The sequence below is a fragment of the Pelophylax lessonae genome, assembly GCF_965119305.1.
Source record: "Pelophylax lessonae genome assembly, chromosome: 2".
In the NCBI taxonomy this organism is placed as follows: domain Eukaryota; kingdom Metazoa; phylum Chordata; class Amphibia; order Anura; family Ranidae; genus Pelophylax; species Pelophylax lessonae.
In genome coordinates this window covers 626,607,659-626,632,207 of record NC_138769.1, presented here as the reverse complement: position 1 = coordinate 626,632,207, position 24,549 = coordinate 626,607,659, and the positions used below count along the sequence as shown (strand labels likewise).

Below are 24,549 nucleotides of genomic sequence, written 5' to 3'. Positions count from 1 at the left end.
TCAATGAAGTCAAATGCTAATAAACCCAAAACCAAAAATGTATTGCAAACATTAGATGTGGTGGCTGCATCATTTTTCTAAGGCTTTTCACCTGCAGATCTGGCCAGTAACACACCACCTGTATTATGGCGCTTTTCCACTGCATGGAACCGAACGGTTCGGCTCGCTTTTGTGCTTTTCCACTGCTGGTACCGCATGGTACGGTGTAGGAACGGTTCGGTACGGTACGGCGGTGCTTTTCCACTGCATGGAACTGAACCGTACGGCTCTCAAAAACAGTACCACCTCGATTGTGGTTCCAAGAGGTACCATATCCCACAATCCTTTGCATGCAGTCACTACTAGCCACTGATTGGTCAGAGAATCGTTGTTATCCCACCCACATCCCACCCACTTAACTTTAGTACTACTTTAGGGGAAAAGCAAACCATACCGTACCGTGCCGAACCGTTCCTACACCGTACCATGCGGTACCAGCAGTGGAAAAGCCAACCGGGCCAAGCAGGGCCGAGTAGAGCCGAGCCGGTACTTGCAGTGGAAAAGTGCCATTAGTGAGACACTACTCTGGAGGAATGAGGACAGGTGACACAGCATACCGCAACATTGTCAGTCGGGAGGGATGTGTTAAATATACACTATATTGTCAAAAGTATTGAGACACATGCCTTTACATGCACATGAACTTTAATGGCATCCCAGTCTTAGCCTGTAGGCTTCATAATTGAGTTGGCCACAATAGATACTTGTCCCGAAAGGAGCATGTCCCACTCCACACAGATGCCCTAATACAAGAAACAGGCTACACTCCGGGGGCTTCTGCTCAGTCCCCACCTTTGGGAACAGCCCTATGACGTGTTTCGCCCAGATTGGGTTTAATCATGAAGGTTGGCTTCAGGCTTTCAGATTTATACTGTCATTTTCTAGTGCAGGTTCTGTAGCTGTGGGGAAACACAGAAATTTCTTCTTTTGCACAGATGTGAACTTGGGCTAGCAGTTTACTATCCTCTCCTATTTCCTGCATAACTGGTTGCATGTCTCACATCTGCACTTGACAACATTTCCTTTGTTATACCTTGTTTTTGATTACCTGGCTTCAATACAACAGTAAGACTGAGCTTGACTCCAGTACAAACTACCTTCACTATATTATGATTTTATAAAATGAAACAATTTTCCCTAATCTGTGATTTATGAATACATTATAATATATTGTTGTATGCTAGTGAGCATTAGAGTAGGGGAAATTATGTTCTGTGTATAAAGGTCTGTCACATCAGATTTTATCAGTTTGATAAATAATATAGTCCAGATCCAGGCCAGTTATTTATGTGTCCAAAGTCAAGCCGCACAAGTGTGAATGGAGCCTAAAAGAGAGATCTCTGATTCATAACTTTGCTATTATATACACTAGAAACCAATACACTCCAAATCTTCCAAATAGAGGGCCAGTTTACTGTCCTTCAGACTTTAGGAGGGCTGGACCGTGGCCAAGGCTTGTAAACAATGCCTCAGGCTTGGTAGTCAGTGGAAGTAAAAATTACATAGTGCCTGTGGCCATTAACCGCCTTAGCGGTAAACCCGAGCGTGACTCGGGGTAGGAATTTTCTGCTATTAGCGGTATCCCCGAGTCACGCTCGGGGTGAATGGCAGAGCTATGCAGACAGCGCAGCGGAGCTTCTCTTACCTTATCCTGGCGATCCAGCGATGAGCTCTCATTGCTGTGACCGCCAGCGAGATCTCCGCCGCTCGTCTGTCGGTAGGAGGACTTCCTAGTTCCGTTCCCTGCAGCAGCAATGCTGCATGGGAGCGGAACTAGGGAGGGAAATTCAAAAAAAAAAAAAAAAAAAAAAACGTTACACATAACACATTTTATATTATATATATGCATAGATATATATGCATATATATATATATGCATATATATATATATATATATATATATATATATATATATATATACATATATATATATATATACATATATATATATATATATATATATATATATATATATATATATATATATATATATATATATATATATACCTATATACACACACACACATATATATATATATATATATAAAATTATATTATTGATTCGATTATAATTCATGCGTTATATATATATATACACACACACGTATATATATATATATATATATATATATATATATATCTATATACACACATATATATATATAATATATAGCGCATGAATTATAATCTAATCAATAATATAATTTTATTATATATATTATATATTAAATAATAAAATAATATTATTGATTCAATTATAATTCACTTGTTTGTGTTTCAAATTTATCACATCTGGGATGTCTACTAGAGTCTTGTTTTGGTCAGGTTTAAGTCAGTAATTACTAAGAATTATAGGCCTATAATACATAACGCCAAATTTCCATGAAAAGAATTGTACCGCTTTTGGAACAGAATTCCTGACAGAATCATACCGCCAGGGAGGTTAAGAGGAAAAATAGTGCCCCATCATTGGTATTTATTGGAGAAATAGTGCCCCATCATTGGTATTAGTGGGAGGAACGGTGCCCCGTCATTGGTATTAGTGGGAGGAAAAGTGTCCCATCGTTGGGGTCAGTGAGAGGAATAGTGCCCCATCATTGGTATTAGTGGGCGGAACAGTGCCTTATCATTGTTAATAGAAGGAGGAATAGTGCCCCATAATTGATGTCAGTGGAAGGAATAGTTGCTCATTGTTGGTATTACTGGGAGGAATACTGTCCCATCGTTGGTGTCAGTTGAAGGAATAGTGCCCTATCATTGGAATTAGTAGGTGGAACAGTGCCCATTGTTGTTATTAGTAGGAGGAATAGCGCCCCATCATTTATGTCAGTGGACGGAATAGTTCCTCATCGTTGGTGTCAGTGGAATAGTGCCTCATCATTGGATTTAGTGGGAGGAATAGTGCCTCATTGATGGTGTTAGTGGGATGAAAAGTGCCCCATTGTTAGTGTCAGTGAGAGGAATAGTCCCCCAAGGCAGGGTAAAGGCAAGCAAGGGGCTACAATTTGAAGAACACTGCTCTAGATAATGTTCCATACAACCAGTTTTTTCAAATATGTTTTAAGGAAACTTTTAAGAAAATTGGAAATTCCTTGTCTGTTTAGAATAGTCTGTGATAACAGTTTTTTCCTGTAACACCACCTGCTGCTGAAAATTTGTATTGTGCCATGACTTTAAAATTATTCTTTTATATCTGTCTAAAATTTGACTTAAAGTGAACCTGTGCCCAGATCATGCACACTAAAGTATTTACAAATTCTGAACAGGCAATAAAACTGCTTTAAACACGCCATCATTAATTTCTGTATCAGAACATAATTATAGATGTTTTAGGAAGTAAAATACTTAAAATATTTTAACTGCGTATTCATCTATTTGGCCAGAGTTCAGTTTTACATCTACCAAGCATTTAAAATGACAGCAATATAGGAACCCCTTTGTCCCCCCCGGGTCACTAACCTGGAACAAATATGTGGATCAGGAGTGCCAACCACACTTGGTGCTCTTTTGTTCCAAGTCAATGATTGAATAAGTGGTGAAGACAGAAAAAGGACAGGATAGCCAGAGAATACATTTCAAAAGACTTTAGATCTATAATGACTGGTTCACTTTAAGTTACAAAAAAAGGACTTTGACCATTTTGTTTTATTTGACATTTTCACTACTTATTATTTTAAACCTAAAGCCGATGCCAGAAGCATGGTTTGCTGGTCTAGTAAATTACATAGTGATCTGAAAATTGTAAAACATATATTAGACTCCAAGGTGAAGGCATTGGCAGAAGCTTTTATTGCACGTTCGGTGGGATAAAATAGAAAAAAAGGAATTAATAGGTCTTCTGCACATTTGTGGAATGAGTCATCATTACTAATTGGGAGCAGGAACCCAGTGATTCCAAGAAATGCGCTTAAGTGTTTGCTGCCATTATTGTTATTATTATTCCTATTATTATTAGTATCATGATCTTTGGGTTCTCTCAAGGATTACCAATGAGCAAGTGACCTGGAAACACTCTTAAAAAAATCTGTGACAAATTGGAGTAATGGTTTGTTTATTTGGGTGTTGTTTATATGCATTTGACATGTGTTTGAAATGCTCATCAAACCCAGTCAAGCAGATTCCCGTTTACCACACTGGTACAGTTTGAATGAGAATCCTGAGGCTGTGTTTAACCTGCTTTGTGTTGCATTTCTCTAGACGCAGACTGAGCTATTGGAAATTTGTTTGCATTTTTGCAAAGAAAGCCAAATGCAGCCTTTTGCATTAGAATGAAGGAGCCTGCCCTTAACCACTTGCCGACTGCCTAACGTCTATTTACGTCGGCAGTCAGCCCCTCACAGACAAAGCAACGTAGTACTACGTCGCTAGCCTGTGAGGCTCTAGGGAGCAAGCGCGCGCCGCTGGAGGCGCGCTCCCGCTCCTGCTCGCTCACGGACCCCCCCGCACGAGTAAACAAAGCCGCCTGTCTTTCTCCCCTGTGTAACAGCACAGATCATACGGTCCTGCTATGTAGGACCGTTGATCTCTGCTGTTACATGAAAAGCCACATCCAATCACAGTAAGAAGCACGCCCCTAGGGACACGCTTAACCCCTCCTTCTCAAATAAAGTGAACCCCTTCCCTACCAGTGTCATTTTTACAGTAACAGTGCATATGTATAGCACTGATTACTGTAGTATTGTCACTGGTACCCCCAAAAATGTCAGTCAAGGGTCCAATCTGTCCGCCGCAATGTCACAGTCCCGCAAAAAAAATTGCAGATCGCCGCCATTACTCGTTAAAAAAAACCAATAAAAATGACAGAAATCTTTCCCTTAGTTAGTAAACGCAATAACTGTTGCGCAAACCAATCAAAATACGCTTTTTGCGATTTTTTTTACCAAACATATGTAGCACAAAACAAATTGGCCTAAAATGTTAAAAAATTTTGATTTTTACATTTTTTGGGGGGGGGGGGGGGAATTTCATATAAAAAATGTGAAAAATATTGTTATTTTTGCAAAATTGTCGCTCTTTTTTTGTTTATAGCGCATGATCAAAAAATTGCACAGGTGATCAAATACCACCAAAAGAAAGCTCTGTTTGTGGGAAAAAAAGGACATCAATTTCATTTGGGTACAGTGTCTGTTAAAGTCACGCAGTGCCTAATCGCAAAATAGGCCCTGGTCAGGAAGGGGGTAAAATCTTCCGGGGCTTAAGTGGTTAACAACAACCCTCATATACACAAGTCTTTAATGTGGTTCTGTTGCCCATACCAAACATATGGAATATTTTGTTTGTTTCTCCCAAGGAAGAAAGGTTGGCCAACTGCACCTCCAACAGGACAAGCTATGCAATTGATTAACCATTAAGGCATCGGATTGGTGCTAAGCTCCAAGTTTACTAATTTATATTCACAAAAAGAAAATGATTAAATCTTTTATTAGATATAAAGCTGATTGGTTTTGACATGACTGATCAATGTTCTGTTTCTCACTCCAGATGCTGTGTTCACTAATGGACAGGTCACCGATTATTTATTTGTTGGAAACATTGTTTACACTGTAAGTATTTCTGTGCAGATGATTGTGTAGCTGAGTATAAGTCTTTAATATCTTATGCAGGACTATTTATTTCTCATTAGCCTCAATAAGTTTAATAGTACATAATTTCCACTAGTTATGGGAAACCTAATATATTTTTGCAGGCCCTTACCCAAAGTCCTGAACTTCTTCAAAGGCTGGTATCATGTTATTTTTAATTTTCCAAGCATTCGAATACAGCTTTAGAGGATGTTACCTGCCCTGTTGCCAGTTAAAACTGCAAAGAATACAGTTATATTTCTCACACTTCTAGACACAGCCTTTATGTTATAGCTCACTCTTCCTCTCCTTCTCATCCATCTTTCCTTACTTCTGTCATTTTCTTCCTCTTCTTTTCTTATCTGCCCACCTCTTTCATTATCTCTTTCATTCCTCGCCCTGTCTTGCCTTTCCCCACTTAGGCCCTTTTTCAGATGGGCATTGGTACCTGTACTTCATGGAGCAGACATTTGTTTTGGCGTCTGCATCCACCCCCAGTTGTTGGGCTGTAAAACATTGACATGTAGTTATGTCCATGCAGCTGCTAGACTTGAATCCACTTCTATAGACTGCCTGCATGAAGCTGGGGCAGGGGCAGGGGCAGATGCAGATGCCAAAACAAATGCCTTCTGCATGAAGTAGGAGTCACTGTTAATTTTTACATCAAATTTTGATTTAATTTTAATCATAGTCTTTTGACTAAAATGCAATTTTAGTTTTATTAGTATTTTAGTCATCTGAATTGTTTTAGTGTTAGTCATATTTTAGTCCACTAAAATATCCAGTACATTTTAGTCCACTAAAATATCCAGTAAAGTATAATGCACCCTGTGCACTTCCTCGCTCCCATTTATTTTTCAGTCCCTACTTGCAGCCTAGCATTGTTGAACGAGATGGACTTTTTTCAACCAGACTAACTATGTAACTATTACAGCCAATATAGTTTACAGTTTTTTTTTTAATATATTTTAAAGTTGCAATTCTGTTTGTCAAAAATTTATATTTTTGTTTGTTTATTAAGCTTGATGTTATTTGTAAAGACGTTATATTTCAAAAAGGCTAAATCTGTGTCTACAGTACATGGTCAAACCTTAAAGAGGAAGTAAACTTCCTTCTCTTGCTTTTACCTATAGGTAAACCTATAATAAGGCTTACCTATAGGTAGTGTAAATCTCTCCTAAACAGGCATTGTTTAGGAGATTTGTACATTGCATGCAACCAGTGACATCACTGGTGCATGCGCTCTGAAGGAACGGCCGCCCGCGCAGGTCCTTCAGAGCCCTGTGCTGTGAACAGCAGCTCCCGCATGCGGGAGTGATTTTCATCCTGGCTCCGGCCAGTCACAGAGCTGGAGTACTTGAAGATGAAGGGACCTGCAGTGCTGACTGCTCGGCGCAGGAGGGCTTTGTTTTCAGGTACGTTTAACATAATGTGCAAGTATGCAATGCATTCTAACACATTATGGCTTTACCTCACAGGTCCCCCCCCCAAAAATAAAAAAAATCTCTAGCGGTTTATAACCGCTTTATTTCCATAAACAATAACATGTTATTAGATGTTTACTGCGTTAGAATTGAATGAGTTTGGAAATTCTAGGGAAAATTTCATTACAATTTAACTAAACCCATTGGATTTTAGTTGACTAAAATGTACTGGATATTTTAGCTGACTAAATGAAAATTGGAATTGATTTTCGTCATAGTTTTCATCAGTTGACTTAATTCTAATTTTATTTTCGTTTAGTTTTTATCACTGAAAACATGCAGCTGACGAAAACTATGACAAATATTTACGTCTAGAAAATTAACACTGGTAGGGGTGCCAGCGCCCTTCTAAATGAGGCCTTACCTTCTCCTTTTCATTCTTCTTTCCTTTTTTTTATACCATCTTCTTGACTTTCCTCTCCTTCTCTTCCCTCTTTTTCCATTCTTCTCTTCATTCCTCTTCTCTCTTCTGTATCTTCCCTTCATACCTTCTCAGCACTTCCATTCTTTTATCTTTTTTGCTAGTAGTACTTATTCACAATTCAGCTGGGCTTGTTCTGTAATGTTGAAAATGCTTTGTAGCTCATCTAGACTGCTTTTTAAGTTTTATTGAGTCTACGAAGATGCTCCAGCATTCTATCCACAGGTAGCACGAGCATGTTAATCCTTCCTGCCCTTCCTTCTCTTCTCTATTTACCTTCCCTCCTCCTACTTTCTTACTTTACCTCCTCTTCTCTACCTGTCTTCCTCCTTCCCCCCCCCCCCCCCTTTACCTTCCCTTCCTGCCTTCCTTTTTCTTCCATACTTATGTTACTTTTTCCTTCTCTTTCCTATTTACCTTCTCCACTCTTCATTTCTTAGTTTACCTCCTCGTTCCTTCTTGTCTTTCCCCCTTTTTCACGCCTGATCTTCCTTTCTATTCCCTTCCTGCCTTCCCTTCTCTTCTCTTCCTACTTTACCTCCTTTTCCCTTTATGTCACCTCCTCTTCCCTTACTGTCATTTCTCCTCTTCCATTCATTCCAAAAGATTGTGGTTGTGGGAGCCCTGCAGAAATTCAAACACTTAGAGGTGATGTTCCCCTAGAGTTTAGGGAGGGTGTGATCACAAAATATCAAACATCAAAAAATAATTCTTCCTCTTACTACTTACAATTCCTTCCTCACCCTACTTATTTTTACTCCTTTCCTAATTACCTTCCCCTCTATTTCCATTATTACCTTCCCTCATCTTCCCTAATTACCTTTGTTTCCTTCTTTTCTTTAATAAAAGCCATTTGAAAATGTAATAAGAGCAAAACCAGCAAAGTCAGCCTGAGAAAGTGCAATGATTTTATTTTTTTTTTAAACTTGTGCAAGACAATAAGCATAGGAAATAAAACTTGTTAAGTGTCTCTTATTGAGTGTGCTGGAAGTTCATATTTGTTATGTGTTCTGTCCACAGTACGTTGTGGTGACAGTCTGTTTAAAAGCTGGCCTGGAAACGACAGCATGGACAAAAGTAAGTTATTTTACAGGTAAACATGTCATGTGAAAGTGCAAAATGCAAGTCTCACACATTCCACTGATTTGGAGTCATGTTTTTGAACACAATTCCAATGTTCTTTTACTTTCCGGACTGTTCCTTTTTGCACTTGAACTATAGATTTTAGATAAAAATAAGAATAAATAAAAAAAAAGGGAAAGTAGTTGTCTTACGTCTAGTAATAATCATAGGTTTGTCTTCATTTACAAATAATATATTTTTATTATATATATATACATATATATATTTTTAAATGGCTTCAAATCTGCGTGTTTCCATTTTCTATGCTTTGTATTTTTCTTTGTGCAGGCCCTTGGAAAACATTGGGTTGATTTACTAAAACTCTGGAGAGTGCAAAATCTGGTGCAGCTCTGCATAAAAACCAGGTGTTTTTGTCAAAGTTTAATTGAACAAGCTGATTGGCTACTGTGCACAGCTGTACCAGATTTTGCACTCTCTGGTTTTAGTAAATTACCCCACTGTTTTCACCATTTTTTATCCTTTTTTGCATCTCAGGGCTGTTTTTCTCTTACAGCCACTTTCTGTCTACATGACCCAGTTTATGTCATTGCTGTGGTCTACCTTCTGACAGTAACAATGGTGGAAAGTGCTATGCCCATATGGCCACTTCTGGTCTCTGCAAGGGACGAATGCGACAGTGTGACAGTGCAGGAACACAGCTGGGAGGCAGGAATAGAGTCTTATCGTCCCACAACAGAAAGTGCCTGAACAAGGTCCTTCAAGAACCTTCATGGCAGCCAGGAAATATTCTATTAATTAACTGAGTGGGACAAAATACACTGTACATACACCCATAGTTGTGTGTAACTGATGCATAGTCTACTGCTGTTTAAAATACCTAATGAATAATATCATCATATTAAATTGGGGACCAATAGTGTAAAGGTGTACAATAATACTGTATACTTTCTTAATGAAATATAGTAATAAGAAGTTATATAGTAATATTGTAACAAGAAATTAAAGTGTTTGTGTTGACTGCTTTTCTAAGTGGATTAACACTGTTGTGTATATTGGTAAGCCATTACACTACTGATGTAATGTCAGGAGCCACCCAGATGTCATAATCGGCAGCTGGCTCAGCCTCTCAGCGCACACCTGAGAGCCTGAGCCAACCTCTCCCCCCCCCCCCCCCCTCAGCCCAGCGCTCCAGTGAGTGCTGGAGCTACAGAGCACATAGCGGTACTCTCTGCTCACTAAAGACCTAGAACTGAGCATTAGCAGTCGTGTGATCTCTCAGCACTTGGCTCTGGAGGTGGCGGGGGACAACTGCAGCTATGGATTGATGCTACAGCCACAAAGGTGAGTATGTATATTTATACACTATGTTACTGAAAGAATTGGGAGGCCTGCCTTTATGCACACATGAACTTTAATGGCGTCCCAGTCTTAGTCTTTAGGGTTCAATATTGAGTTGGCCCATCCTTTGCAGCAATAAAAAGCTTTAAATCTTGTGGGAAGGCTGTCCACAAGGTTTAGGAGTGTGTTTATGGGGATGTTGGAGCATTCTTCCAGAAGCACGTTTGTAAGGTCAGGCACTGATGCGGACCAGAAGGCCTGGTTTTCAGTCTCCGCACTAGTTCATCCCAAAGATGTTATTTCGGGTTGAGGTCAGGACTCTGTGCAGGCCAGTCAAGTGCCTCTACCCCAAACTCGCTCATCCATGTCTTTATAGGACTTTGCTTTGTGAACTGCTGTGAAGTCATGTTGGAACAGGAAGGGGTCATCTCCAAACTGTTCCCACAAACTTGGGAACATGAAATTGTCCAAAATGTATTAGTATGCTGACATCTTAAGAGTTCCCTTCACTAAAACTAAGGGGCCATGCCCAACCCCTGAAAAATAACCCCACACCATAGTCTCTCCCCCCACCAAATTATTTCAACCAGTGCACAAACCAAGGTTCGTAAAGAAATGGATGAACGAGTTTGGGGTGGAGGAACTTGACTGGCCTGCTCAGAGTCCTAACCTTAACCTGATAGGACACTTTTGGGATGAATTACAGTGGAGACTGCAAATCTTCCCATAATTGTAATAGCCTTACTAGTAAGACTAACTACAGCGCTTGCTGAGTGTACCCCTAGTGATAAGAAATTATGTAGTGCAATGTGAAAATACTTTACTCAAAAGTAATCAAACCCTTAGGTAAGCAAAGTGTCAGAGTGCAATAAATATCCTGACTAAACCAATAATTACCGATTAATTATATAATAGTACAATTAATCATATTGATCAATAAACAATGAAAAACAGCCAATAAAACTTAAAGGTGCACGTGATCCGTATAAAGTATAAAATATAAATATATAACAAGTCCAAATAAGGTGACTGTAGTGACCAAACAGTTCAAATAATATAAGTCCTTGTGCAAATGTGCTTGTCCAGTAAGCTCAAAGTGCAAGTACTCTGATGTGGATTTCCAATATTCCTTGTGACATCAACCTTTCCACCGTGGTATAGGTATGGGTAAATTGAATAACTTACTGAATCCAGTGGGTCTTACATGCTTTCTGGCATTAATACCACTCGCGCTTTATTGGCCCCCCCCCGTGGCCAGGATGGGTTCCCCCTTATCTCTCCAGTGGGATGGTGCAGGATTCCTCCCTTCCTATCACCTCACTTCGGGGTATGGGCCAAACATGTAGGAGAAAGAAAATGCTCCAGATGGTGTAGTAAATTATAAAAAGTTTATTCCCAAATAGTGGGTAAAAGCAAGGTAGCATAAAACAAATTAAAAGCCAAATGCTGGACAGTCAAGCATACAGGCTGCACGTTCCCTCCGCAGAGTAGCAAGTGGAGGTTCCGGCTTGCGCTCCACCTGACGTGACACCATTACGCTATGCGTTCCAATCTAACTTACGCATTTCGTCACTTCCTGTGAAGTCTTCAGGATCTCTATTTATATTTTATACTTTATACGGATCACGTGCACCTTTAAGTTTTATCGGCTGTTTTTCATTGTTTATTGAGCAATATTATTAATTGTACTATTATATAATTAATTGGTAATTATTGGTTTAGTCAGGATATTTATTGCACTCTGACACTTTGCTTACCTAAGGGTTTGATTACTTTTGAGTAAAGTAATTTCACATTGCACTACATAATTACTTATCACTAGGGGTACACTCAGCAAGCGCTGTAGTTAGTCTTACTAGTAAGGCTATTACGATTATTCACTCTTTTATTCTAAAGCTACTGCTGCATCATTCACTTTATTATAATCTAACCATTATTTATTGACTTATTATTTAAAATGTATATTATTCATTGGATATACATATATAATATATATACCTTGGTATATATCTCTTCCATAAACCTTCCCATATACACACTACTAAAACTTGTGGACAGCCTTCCCACAAGAGTTGAAGCTGTTATAGCCACAAAAGGTGGGCCAACTCAATATTGAACCCTACGGGCTAAGACTGGGATGCTATTAAAGTTCATGCGTGTAAAGGCAGGCGTCCCAATCCTTTTGGTAATATAGTGTATTCGTCTTTTTAAAATCCCACACTTCTCTTTTAATTTGAGGGCACACAAACCTCTAACCAAAATTATCTGCATAACATTTTTATCTTGTGTTTCCCCTGTTGTCATTTTATGTCTGAATTGCTGTGTAGCATTCTAGAAGAACAAATAACAGTTACACGTGGCCTTTATTGCAAGTAACAAAGAAATGCAAACAGCTAAGTTTTAATAATAAACTGTTTTTATTTTGTAGTTTAGTCATCTGGCAGTCTGGGGAAGCATGCTGATGTGGCTGGTATTCTTTGGTGCATACTCTTCCATTTGGCCCACTATCCCCATTGCACCGGATATGCTCGGACAGGTCTGTTCCAACTGTATTCTTTAATTATATTAACAGTAATTGTATTATCAAGGTGGTGCACATTAGTCTTTTAAATCAAATGCAATGTTCTGCTGGGTAATGAGTAATGAGACTGAAATATATAAATGGTATGAGATAGCACAATTGTATAAGATAAACAATATGATTTATGCTATTGCAGAAGAACAGAATTCTTAGTAATGCAAGTCCACATTAAAGACAATTTCATGTCTTAGGCAGGCCATAGATGGTGCGAATCTCCTTCCTGCAAATTTGCATGATTCCCCCATCAACACAGATAGTGCTGACAGGGGAATCCCTCCTGCCAAGAAATTGTCTGCTCCCGGCAGGGGAAGTTGAGCCATTACCACTAGGAGAAGACAGTGATTGTTGCTAATGGCTATAGTAGCCGCTAGTGATAATCCTAAGTCAATCCAGCATTCTGGTTGTACCCAAATTGATTGATCGATCAACTTGGTACATTCAGCCTGCCCACACACGGTTGACCGATGCAAGTTGCCGGAGTCTGAGAGCGTGGCCTAGACTGTGGTTGCCCCTTGTAAATGCTTTATCTTCATTTGACTTGGATTTCTTTGGCAAATCAATCTCTAGAGTATACAGAGTAAAACCTTTTCATATTTCGTTTTTATGGATAGTTTCTGGAGGCAAACATGGCAGCATGAATGTAGGAGAACCTTAAAGTAGTCTACCCCTATATATATATACTGGAAAACTAATAGAAACACTAAGAGGGTCCCTAGTGGAGGAAATTGGAGGATCAACATATTTAAAGGATAACTTGTATATGCTTTGGTACAAGTGAATTGGAGGTAAGAGTTCTGTGAGCACAGTGGTGACACGGGGGTATCTGTATTTGGCACAGAAGTGATAATTGTTCACAGGTGTTGGGAAGACTTGTCACTATGGTCACTATGAAAAAGACACACGAGAATGATTTATTTAATAATAATACAGACTTTTCCTTTATTTATTAAGCATTTATAAATGTATTTAACACAATATTGTGAAGCAAAGACATCAAGTTTAAATATTTGGGTGCACGATTGGAACACGTTATTGCTTTTATAAAGGTCATTACATTTTATGCACTTTATGGTTATGTATGCACATTAGCAGCGCAGCATCGTCATATCTTTAGTTATCTTAAATCTGTGTAAAGAGCACCGATTGCCATTTTTTTGGGTCATACATCTCAACCAATTCATAGACTAAGGCCTCTTTCACACGGAGCGGACCGTATTTCGATCCGCTCCGGCACTTTTTTTTTTTTTTTAAGGACACGGATGACACTTGTGTCATCCGGTCCGTATGTCCGCATATCATCCCATCCGTTTTGCGGAATGTATGTCTATGGGATTGTGGATGTCAGCGGATGACACCGCTGACTTCCGATTTTGCGCCCTTTCCGTTTTTCAAACGGAAGAAAAATAGGGTTCTGTTCCGTTCCAAAAAACGGAACAGAACTGAAAGGACGCAAATCATCCGCTGACATCCGCAATCCCATTAACATGCATTATGTCCGTATATCACCTGCAAACGGATGGGGTGATATACGGACATACGGAACGCCCGTGTGAAAGAGGCCATAGTCTGCAAGATGCTTCAACAGTATTAATTAAATCAGAAAAATATTCAAGTTATTGTTTATGGAACTTATGAATACATTTTGTAGTTTTTTATATTTGTAGTGTATTCCTGAGTACTATAGCCCCACTAAATAAGGCTCCTTTATGTCTATTTAATTATGCAAAGTGGTGGAGAAGCATTTTAAGAAATAAGATTTGAAATGGTGTAGATGTGTACAAAATGTATGTTACTTGTGTAAGTTCACCTTTACACACAAAAAGAAAATGTGAACTAACATCCCACACTCTCTCCACCTGCCCTCCAGTCCCTGCTGTACTTACCTCCATTGATTAACTGTCATTGCCAATGCAACCAGTGCAGAGATATAGGGATTTGAAAGCCCCACTTTTCTTTGCCATCATTCCTTAGGGCTTCCTGGACAGATCAGAGTGATTCTGATTGGTCAAAGTGGTCACGTGTCAGCAGGCGGGCATGCTTTAAACAGGTTATTGCACAAAAATAAAGCAGGTATGTTGGGGGTGCTCTCAAGCCGCACCCCTGTTAGATGCACATTGTTGCTTTACTTGCGGCTCTGCAGGTATTGCAGTACCACCACCAGCAGCCCAGACTTCAGATAGAGACACAATAAGGGGGAAGCTCTCCTAAGCTCCTTCTGGCTCTAAAGTGTCACATGACACCATAAAGGGGAAGTTTAGGAAGATTGTGGAAGGACTAAGCGTGTTTTAGTGAAAGGAAGGGTCTGCTGGGATAGGGAGCTTTATTGCCCATTTGTTACCTGCATATTATAACAGTTGACTTATTGTTGGCAGTGTATTGCATACATTGCATTGTCTATTCAGGGTCCAAGTATTGTCAGGATTGCCATTTTTGCCTACATATTGTAAAGTCACTGCTGTTTAGAGGATCATGTTGCTATAATCTAGTCCCCTGTGGCCTGTCACTATCTAAGCATGCCATATCCTTATTTTTTTGGCGTGGTTAACCCTTGAATTATTTAGCATGCTCTCATTATTCTCATGTTTTCATATTAACTTGATTTTATATTTAAAACATTTTTTTTCCTGCCCATAATTAGTATTTATTCATTTAATGATTACTACTGAAAATAATTTTGACATTTAGAGGTGTGTGTGTGTTTGTGTGTGTGTGTGGGGGGGGGGGGGGGCGCAAAAAATCTCTCTGGATCCTAACTGCACTAGATCTGCTACTGCCACTAAGTAATGAATGCTTTCTATCACTATAAATTGGTGCTTATAAAGTCAGTGGAGACTAAACCTGTGTGAACTATTGTTTATATTAGCTTGGATTACCAACTGTTTGAAATGATTATGCCCCATTTTTTTTTTCTATACATGTATACAGTACTTTGAATTGAAAATGTAAGAGCTTCTCTCAATGGAGCAATGCACACAATGATCTATGTTATATCTACAGATAAAAATAGGGATTCTATTTCTGTTCTCAGACCCAATTTTTCATTTTTTTCCTGGTTGGTGTCAAGGGTATTGGGCAGGGTCCTGAGGGGCACAGGAACAAAGGAGGGTGAAATATTGCATAAGGAATCACCATTCCTCACTTGTCCTCCAAAATCAGTTAGCATACTGGCCAACTATTGTGGGAACCCCTACCTTCCCCAGTCTGGACACTGATACAGGCCATAAACAACACAAGCACACACTAACAATAAAGCGACTGCCACCCACAAATTACTGGCTTGTGGTGGGAATGATTGCTACAGAAAAATCTAGTCAGTACTCTCTGCACTCAAGCAGACTAGCAAACAGGTTCCAGTTATGAGTTATGGATTCAAAGGAAAGTTAAAGTTACAGCTGTTTTTGTGCTATGTGTCCAAACTTGGATTTTCTACACCTACCGGAAACCAGTAGCACCATAAAAGAACCCAAATGTTGTTACCTTACCCATATTTTATCATAAAACTAGCATTTTTGATGTCAGAAACGTTTGGCACCACCAAGCATTTTATAAAGACTTTTATAATTGTACACTGTACGGGATGGGAGGTATAAGTTACCTTTCTTCAGATTTTTTGAATATTGAACATTAGGGTGTCCAGTGTGAAACTGATGCTTAAACGACCATGAAGACATGGAGATTAAACATTTGTCTTCTCCTTAACATTAATGCATATTCTTGATCAACTCTGGACACTCATCCTGTATATTTGAATTCATTTGGCTGGATCACAAAAAAATGTTTGACAGTAGGCACAAATATGATTCAGTTTGACTGTATCATGACTGGTGGTGCTCATATTATATTGTTTTTTTTTATGCAAAAATATCGTCAAACTGATATACAACTACAGCTCATGCTAATGTATATGGGCAAGCCTGTTATTTTTTATTTTTCATCATTAATTTACCGGACTGTTGTGTGGGATCATTTATCAGTGGTTACCCCTAACTTTTCCTCCTTCTCTTTTCTAAATTAATAGCAACTCCAAAGTATAGCACTACCAATTTGTGTGCTAACTGTGCAGATAAACATGCATGCAATGCATTGGTATAAATATATGTATTAAAAAACTGCCTATGCAGGTAAGGGACATCTGTAGATTAAAACTAACTGTGCAGCTTTGACCAAAGTTGAATAATTCCCTTGTTATAGGTGTAGACCAAATTCAAATTCAAATTAGCTTTATTGGCAGGACCAAATACATTTTAGCATTGCCAAAGCAGTTGGGTTTGGGGGGGGGCAGCTATTCTCACCATTGGCTCCTCTTCTCCCAGTAGGATTTGGAGTTTCCTATTCTCTTATTTAGAATTGAACTCCGGGATGAAAGCGGAGAGTCTCTGGAAGTGAGTGTCCCTCACTGATGAGTACTTAGGGCACTGTAGTAGGAAGTGGTCCTCGTCCTCCAGGACCCCCTGGTCACACTGCTGGCACAATCTTCTCTCCCTGGGCTTGTAGGTCTGTCTGTGCCGTCCTAACTCGATTTCCAGGCTGTGGGTGTTCAGTCTGTACAGGCTCAGGGTCTGTCTGTCTTTGGGCTCTTGTAGCACCTCCAGGTAAGGGGCCAGTTTGTAGTCAATCTGCAGTGACTGGTAAACAGTTAGTTTCTTGGAGTTTGTTATTTCATTTCTCCATTCTTGACCATTTACATACCTTATGTAAGGCAATATGACACCTCCTCACTGCCCTCTGAAAAGCAGTGTGATTGGAAGGAGAGAGCCTCAGATTGATAGAGCGGAGATTTCTGCAGATCCTGACCTAGAGTGAAGAACAGGTGCATGTCTCTTGAAGTTTTTAGGTTCTAACACAGGAAGAACTTGACCAGGTAACATAGTGGCAGGAGTGCATCGGGACATCTCCTAGGCAACAATTCCCATCAGAACCAAGCTTTCCCACTGTAGCAATCAGCTCCTCAGGCTCTTTCCTTCCAGTTCTTGCAGCTCTGCACATGGACATCTGTCAGCGTTCCTCTCAGAACCTGTCAGCTTCCTCACTGAGGAAGCCCTCAGGCTCACAGATGCACGCTGACAGTGTCATCAAGGGTCCGATGGGGACATACAAAGGTCCGGATGTGGCCCTGGGACTGCAATTTACACAGGCCTGGTCTACACAACCTACTCAGTTTATATTATTTGAGGAACACTAATGCAATGCATATTTGTAAGGTAAATCTAAAAGGAATTGTATGGTTGGACTGTAGGTTTGTGGCCAGTATTTGACCCACCTTGCTTCCCACAGTGATCTACAAGTTATTAGAGCATCTAGAGGCCAGATAAATATAATGGATGCCTTACAGACTTTATAGGACCTGGCTACTGGTAGCCAACAGGGGTTAAAATGCCTGCCACTCCTAATTGACATTATATGACAAGTCATGACAGTACTTCAGAAATGGCATTACTGGTTTACAACCTCCAGCATTCTGATTTTCCCTTTTCCAGGCACTTCTTCCAATGCCTCTTAGCTCAAACGAGGTTTCCTGTATAGATTTTCTTGCGTGTGGTGAAAGGATCAAAGTATTTTTTTTCCCTGACAGGTGTTCCTGGATGAAACCTGACACTATGCGAGAACACAAAGTTAATGGGATTATTTTCTATTTGACTAAAGGCATTGCAAATGTCAACCTTGAGAACAGTAGTGTCCTTTTTGTTCCTGTCTTCGGGGGATAGGAATACACATTAGTAACTGATTTGTTATGTGTAATGTATCTTGAGTAACTGTGAAAATCAGTTAATATACACTGATAACAGCTTAAAGTAAACCTGTTGTAGACAATTTGTGGAGGCAAACATTTTTTTGGCAAAGTCAGTAGTCATAAATGTGTGTGTACATGGGAAGAGCAGACACCTGATGACAGACTTATTGTTCTTCTAAAAAGTGGAGTTCTTGGTTCCTGGGCTGATCTCCAACCATTTTACCCAGTGAAAATGTGTGCCTTTACATGCCCGTTTGTTTTATTACAGTGTATTTGTTGTGCTCAACAACCAGCTAGTGAAGCGCTCAGTCAGATAGTGCTGTCATATTGTACTTTTTCCATGCACATGGGAAATTTTCAGTGTAGATTGAAGTAGATGAACTCTGCATCGTTAGGTTGTTGTTAATATTTATTTTTGTAAATGTATTCTGCATAAAACATTTAACAGTATAATTTTATGAGATAATTTATGAGGGCGTGTTTAGGGGTGTAGCAGGGTAGGGGTTGAGTGGGGCAACTGGTGGCGAGTAACTGAAGGCCTGGCTAGTAGCCCAGGACTTGAAGTTTTGAGCCCTGTATATGGTATATACCAAATTTGGCTGATGCCCCTGGAAACTGAAAATAACTGAGTAGACACCACTTCCTCAGTGATCTCTAGGTCCTGTGCTAAGCAGCTGCACTTCTGCTTACTAAACACAGGAGGTTGGGCACTCAGCACAGACACCATTCACTTTGCATCTTCTGAATGAATGCAAAGCGTTTTCTGATTGGATGAGGTGGAGAGGTGGGGCTGTGACATCACACGCCCCACCTTGTCTAACCAGAGAATGCTTTGCATTGAAGTGGTTGTAAACCCTCTTATATACCCAGTGAAGTGATTTGCCTTAGATGATACACAGAGATGAAACAAATCCTACATACGTTTTACTTGTTTATCTGCTGTTTTCCCCTCTGTACACCCTTTGAAAAATGCAGATCGTGTTAAAAATCTTTTCCATCTTTCAGCAGTTCATAGGGGTGGGTGGGGAGACTGGGCTTACACTTTGTGAAATCAGATTGTAGGAAAGGGATGCATTCACAGAGGAATGAAGGGACTTGCAGAGCTGTATTCTGAATAGACAAGCTCCCTGCTTATCTCCTTCTAAGCTCCCTCCCTGACACAAATTTTGAGCTCATGTTATCTTATGTGTCGGAGAACTTTTCAGAAGTGACTAATGCTAAATTAGAGACGAACGAAGCACCAGAGAGAAACGACACATAGAACTTTAGAGAGAGATAAGTAAACACTATAGATATATGTGCTTAGCTCAGACTTCATGAATGGGGTTTACAACTACTTTATTTGAGAAAATGCAAAGCATTCTCTGAATGGTGCCCATGCTGAGCAGCCAACCTCCTGTGTTCAGTAAGCAGAAGTGCAGCCGATTGGCATGAGACCAGAAAAAAATGGAAATCATTCAATTAGCAATATCTACTTCAGGGATTTCCAGCTTCCATGGGCATAGGCCGGAAATGGTTTATACATAGTTACATTGGTTTAAGTTGGACCAATGTAACTATATATAAAATATTCATGCCTGAAATTATTCTTTAACTGAGTGCAAAAGTATCCTTTATTTACACAGAGATAGATAGATAGATAGATAGATAGATAGATAGATAGATAGATAGATAGATAGATAGATAGATAGATAGATAGATAGATAGATAGATAGATAGATAGATAGATAGATAGATAGATAGATAGATAGATAGATAGATAGATAGATAGATAAACAGTTTATTCTAGGATTCTCAAGCATTATATAAATCATAAGAAATATATTTCTAACTGAAAGGAAAAAAAAAAAAAAACATAAATTGCATGTTTGCCTTGTAAAGGGCATATAAGGTTAAGCTCTAGCGGTAAACAATCAGTAGAAGAAAATATGGACCTAAGCATATTTTTAAGGGCGGAATTGTTGTTCCCTTGCAGCATATTTGTGGTTTCTTTGCTTCAAAGCAGCTGCTATCGCCATATTGTAGAGTGGGATTCCAGACAGCTTCCGAGACGAGTTCAGCTGACTTTATCGCTGGTCATTAGTAGTATATTTTTGCTCCAATTCCCAGGGAAACTCTATACATTTGGCAGCAGAAAGTGAGCTATATGACAAGGCCAAAAGAAACTCACAGCATTAAAATGCATTAAAATGTTACCCCGGCTTTCCAGCAATGAGATCTAATCTGGAATTGTGCTTAAGGTATCCAATTTAAGCTATATAAGAGATTTCTAAGATCTTATCAATGGTGTCTTCTTAATGAATAGCTGCCAACATTTGAGAGGCATACCTGGAGCCATATACCATTGTATTTATTACTGCAAAATGGTAATTCTATGGAAAACTGTGATTTATGTTATTCATTAATGTAACTCTCACCTACAGTATTCTTATTTATTATATTACTGTGACAAGCTGCTGGTGGTTCTTCATCTCCTCCTGGCCAGTGGTATCTTGTTCCTGCACCTCTTTCTTCTGCTGTTTCTATGTTATGAGTGGGTGCTATGTGCATATCTGCTGGCTGACATTCAGTACTGTTACATGAGCATGCTGCAGATATCATCTATTGTTGATTTAAGTGTGGCTCAGTGTATTGACAGGATGCCGAAGCATAAGTATCTGTTACTCCTTGTCCTCGCGTTTTGAAGTTTTTCTGTATCTATAGTGTTCTACTGCTACAGTTACAACATTGCTAGTTCTCTGGTATCCTCTTCTGATCAGTTGTTCCTTTTTTTGGATCTGTTTGCTTCCTAAATACCATTGACTGTCTGCCGTCTGACCTGGCTTTCTGTTGTGTTCTTCAGTTACCTTCAGCCTTGGCCTCTGGCTTGATGTAATTAAATATTACTATGCCTTTTGATTTGATATTCGGCCTGGTCAACTGTCAGTTGTCTCCATTTCAGTTTAAAGGTTGCAGGGAATTCGGTGCGCACAATTTGGGGATCTGGTCAAGACTGGTTTCTCATTAGACTTTCTTGGTAAGAAGCCAAAGTCTAATTTTGGGGACACAGGGTTTCTACAGTTACCAACTGAAGCTCAAAAGGCAGTTCTGAAGACCCACTTGTCTTCTTCTGATCCATTACAGTTCCTTCTACTATCTGCATTAGAGAAACAACAAAAAAAGATGCACTTTGCCTCCTCTCTACAGCCCCAAAAGATCAAAAGATGGCGTAAGAAACATATTTCATACCATTTCTACAAAGTGCTACCTGAGATTCAATTCCTGCTATGTTTCATTATGGATATGGTTTTGGTGCTAACTGTTATGTATAGTCTAATATCTTTACATTAAATGCTGGTATTTGTTCTACTGCAGTTCACATTACAATGCGGTCTAAGCCAGCTGTTCTGCTAATTAGGTTTGTGAAGACCATTATTGTCACCATATTTAGTCACAAAAACCATGAAGGGCCTCCTGACCCCAGGCCAGAGCCCTTCCCTCCGAGCCCAAGGGTGGAACGCCAGAGCCCCATCGACCTTTGCGACTACTGGTGTCAGTAGTTTTTTTTATTTTTATTATTTTATTTCTTTTATTATTTGTAACCATTTTATTTTATTTTATTTTTTTACAATTTATTTTTAAACATGTTTTTGGAGCCCCGTTGGGGGCTTTGGTGAGAAATAAGGAGACTCAACAGACCTCTGATGTTCCACCTTTGGGACAGGGAAAGGAGATTGAGTACACAGCCCTCAATCTCCATCTCTGCAGCCTTAGCTGCACAGAATTAATGGATAGGAATAGCTCTGTACAGAGCTTCCTATTCATTTACAAACTTAATGTGGAGCTTCACCCAAAAGGGGTTGTTCACACCATCCCCCCTTCACTGCCACATTTGGCACTTTTTGGAGGGGAGCAGACACCTTTCAAAACCAGATACCCGCTCCCACATCCGGGGTAAGATTACCACATGCCAATCATGGTGATGTAAGACATTTCCGCCCCCCCCCCCCCCCCTCCCCCACCTTCAGAGAGACACACAGGTCCCAGAAGATGGCAGGACCATTTTAAAAGCATAGTGCAACTCGCGCATGTGCAGTAGAAAACAGGCTGTGAAGCCGCAAAGCTTCACTTCCTGTTTCCCTTAGTGAAGATGCAGATGCCGGGGTGCTAACATTGTGGGATTCCTGGACAGGTAAGTGTCCTTATATTAAAAGTCAGCAGCTACAATATTTTAACTGCTGACTGGAGAGATTTTCCTTCACCCCTTTGATCTGCACATAAATCAAACCAAATAAATAGAATATAACAATAATATTAATTAAGCTTCTAGATCAATGGAAAAAATAGTAGCAATCAGCACAAAACCCCCTAACTACCCCTGAGTCTCACCGTCACCAATCTGTACTATAAATAAAGTGATAAAAAATGATCTAAATTATATATACCACCTGTGGTGGAAATAGTGTATTCTCTAAGTGTAGAAAATTATATAATGTAAATGTCAGCAGTTAAGTCAACAACACTGACACAAATAAAAAGTGGGAATTCCTTATAAAAATGTAAATAGCAAAATGATTCGTACATAAAAAGTGCCTGTGCAATATGTAAATATAGGTACCTAAAAGGTAAATGTAAACCGTAGTGCAACTATCAATTAAAGTGCCAAGAAAAAATAGTGACCAGCATCCTGGAAAATATATGTAAAGTGCAAAAAAGATTGTATATAAACCAATCATTAAACTACATATCAACACATCATATATATAAAGTGCATGCAAGATATATATCAAAATAAAAAAAGTCCTTAGAAAGAGTCCACAGTTATTCAATTAAAGTTGCAGCAAAGTGCCAGTGCAGAAATTGTGCCACCAAGCAGTGCAAGCAATCCAAAAAATAGGTGTCTTCAATGTGCATCCGTGATTATCCCACCATCCTGGTTATACAGGGCTCACTAAATGAACTCACCAGAGATACAGCTCGTGTAACCAGCAAATCAAGCTTGTTTAAATATCCCAGGGAAAGGATCCGAAACCCTCAATAGTGCTTTCATAGTATCCTCCAGGTTATAGCCAGAATGTTGGAGTGTTTATAGTATAGAGGAGAAAGAGAATCGAACATATTGTAATTCCATAAAAATGTATATTTATTAAAATACATTTAGACCCCGTTCACACTGGGGCGACCTGTCAGGCGACCTGGTCGCCTGATAAGTCGCCACGGGTCTCCTGCCATAGAGCAGCACAGGACCTGTTCTAATAGGAGCGACACAAGTCGCTCCGACTTAGAAAATGGGTCCGGAGCTTCTTTGGGGCGACCTGGAGCGACCTGCATTGACTTCAATGATATGAAGTCCGTGCCGGCCGCTCCGAGGTCGCGGTGCGAGCTGTGCACCGCGACTTCACAGGTCGCCCGGCAAAGTCGGGTCATCCCAGTGTCAACGGGGTCTCACTGTGCACTCACATTTGTAGATGTCTAACCCATATAGGGATGTAGGCATATACACACACCACTCGGGTTCATGCAGCAGGAGCTGCGAGTGTGTGTCTGACTCTGTAATCACTTGCGGTGTTCCTTCAGTGTCCAGAAGCCCCGCCCTACTAGTTTCGTCTATTGACGTCTACTCAGGGCGCCAGGAGATCAGATCAGTTTCTAGATCAGTGTTTCTTAACCGGGGTTCCAAGAGAGGTCCCCAGGGGTTCCGCAGCGATCTAACTGTTAGCCACAGGCAGCTGACAGGGGGATCACATGGACACATGCAGAGATAGGCAGGGAAGTGTCTGGCATACTGTTGGCTGTAGCGTGTTGTTCCTCGCTGACCCCTCCTCCCCTCCTGTCCATCCCGTGTGGTTGTATGTAACATCATCTGGGATGGACAGGATGGGAGGAGGGGCCCGTGGGGAACAGCATGCCACTGGAGGAGTTACTGAAGCCAGAAGAAGAAGAAAGCTGGTACTGTAATGTGCCCAGCGGCGTCCCCCACAATGTGCCCAACAGTCTGTAATGTGCCCTGTCCCATGCAATGTGCCCTGTTCCATGTAATGTGCCCTGTCCAATGTAATGTGACCTGTCCCATGCAATGTGCCCTGTTCCATGTAATGTGCCCTGTCCCATGTAATGTGACCTGTCCCATGCAATGTGCCCTGTCCCATACAATGTGCTCTGTGCCATGTAATGTGCCTTGTCCCATGTAATGTGATTTGTCTCGTGTAATGTGCCTTGTCCCATGCAATGTGCCCTGTCCCATGTAATGTACTCTGTCCCATGTAATGTGCCCTGTCCAGTGGTGGCTGGTGCTCCATGGGCCGGGTGGGGCGGTAGACGGACCACACCAT

The 24,549-nt window shown here is 40.1% G+C and overlaps 1 protein-coding gene across 1 annotated transcript in view; it reads left to right on the top strand.

The window, feature by feature from the left end:
* The window catches only part of ATP8A2 (ATPase phospholipid transporting 8A2), a 979,867-nt gene that overhangs the window by 752,471 nt on the left and 202,847 nt on the right, over positions 1 to 24,549 (top strand). The window contains exons 31-33 of the mRNA XM_082246766.1: positions 5,521 to 5,582; positions 8,526 to 8,582; positions 12,355 to 12,462. Coding sequence (XP_082102892.1) covers positions 5,521 to 5,582; positions 8,526 to 8,582; positions 12,355 to 12,462 — 227 coding nt within the window. The remainder of the gene's footprint in view (positions 1 to 5,520; positions 5,583 to 8,525; positions 8,583 to 12,354; positions 12,463 to 24,549) is intronic.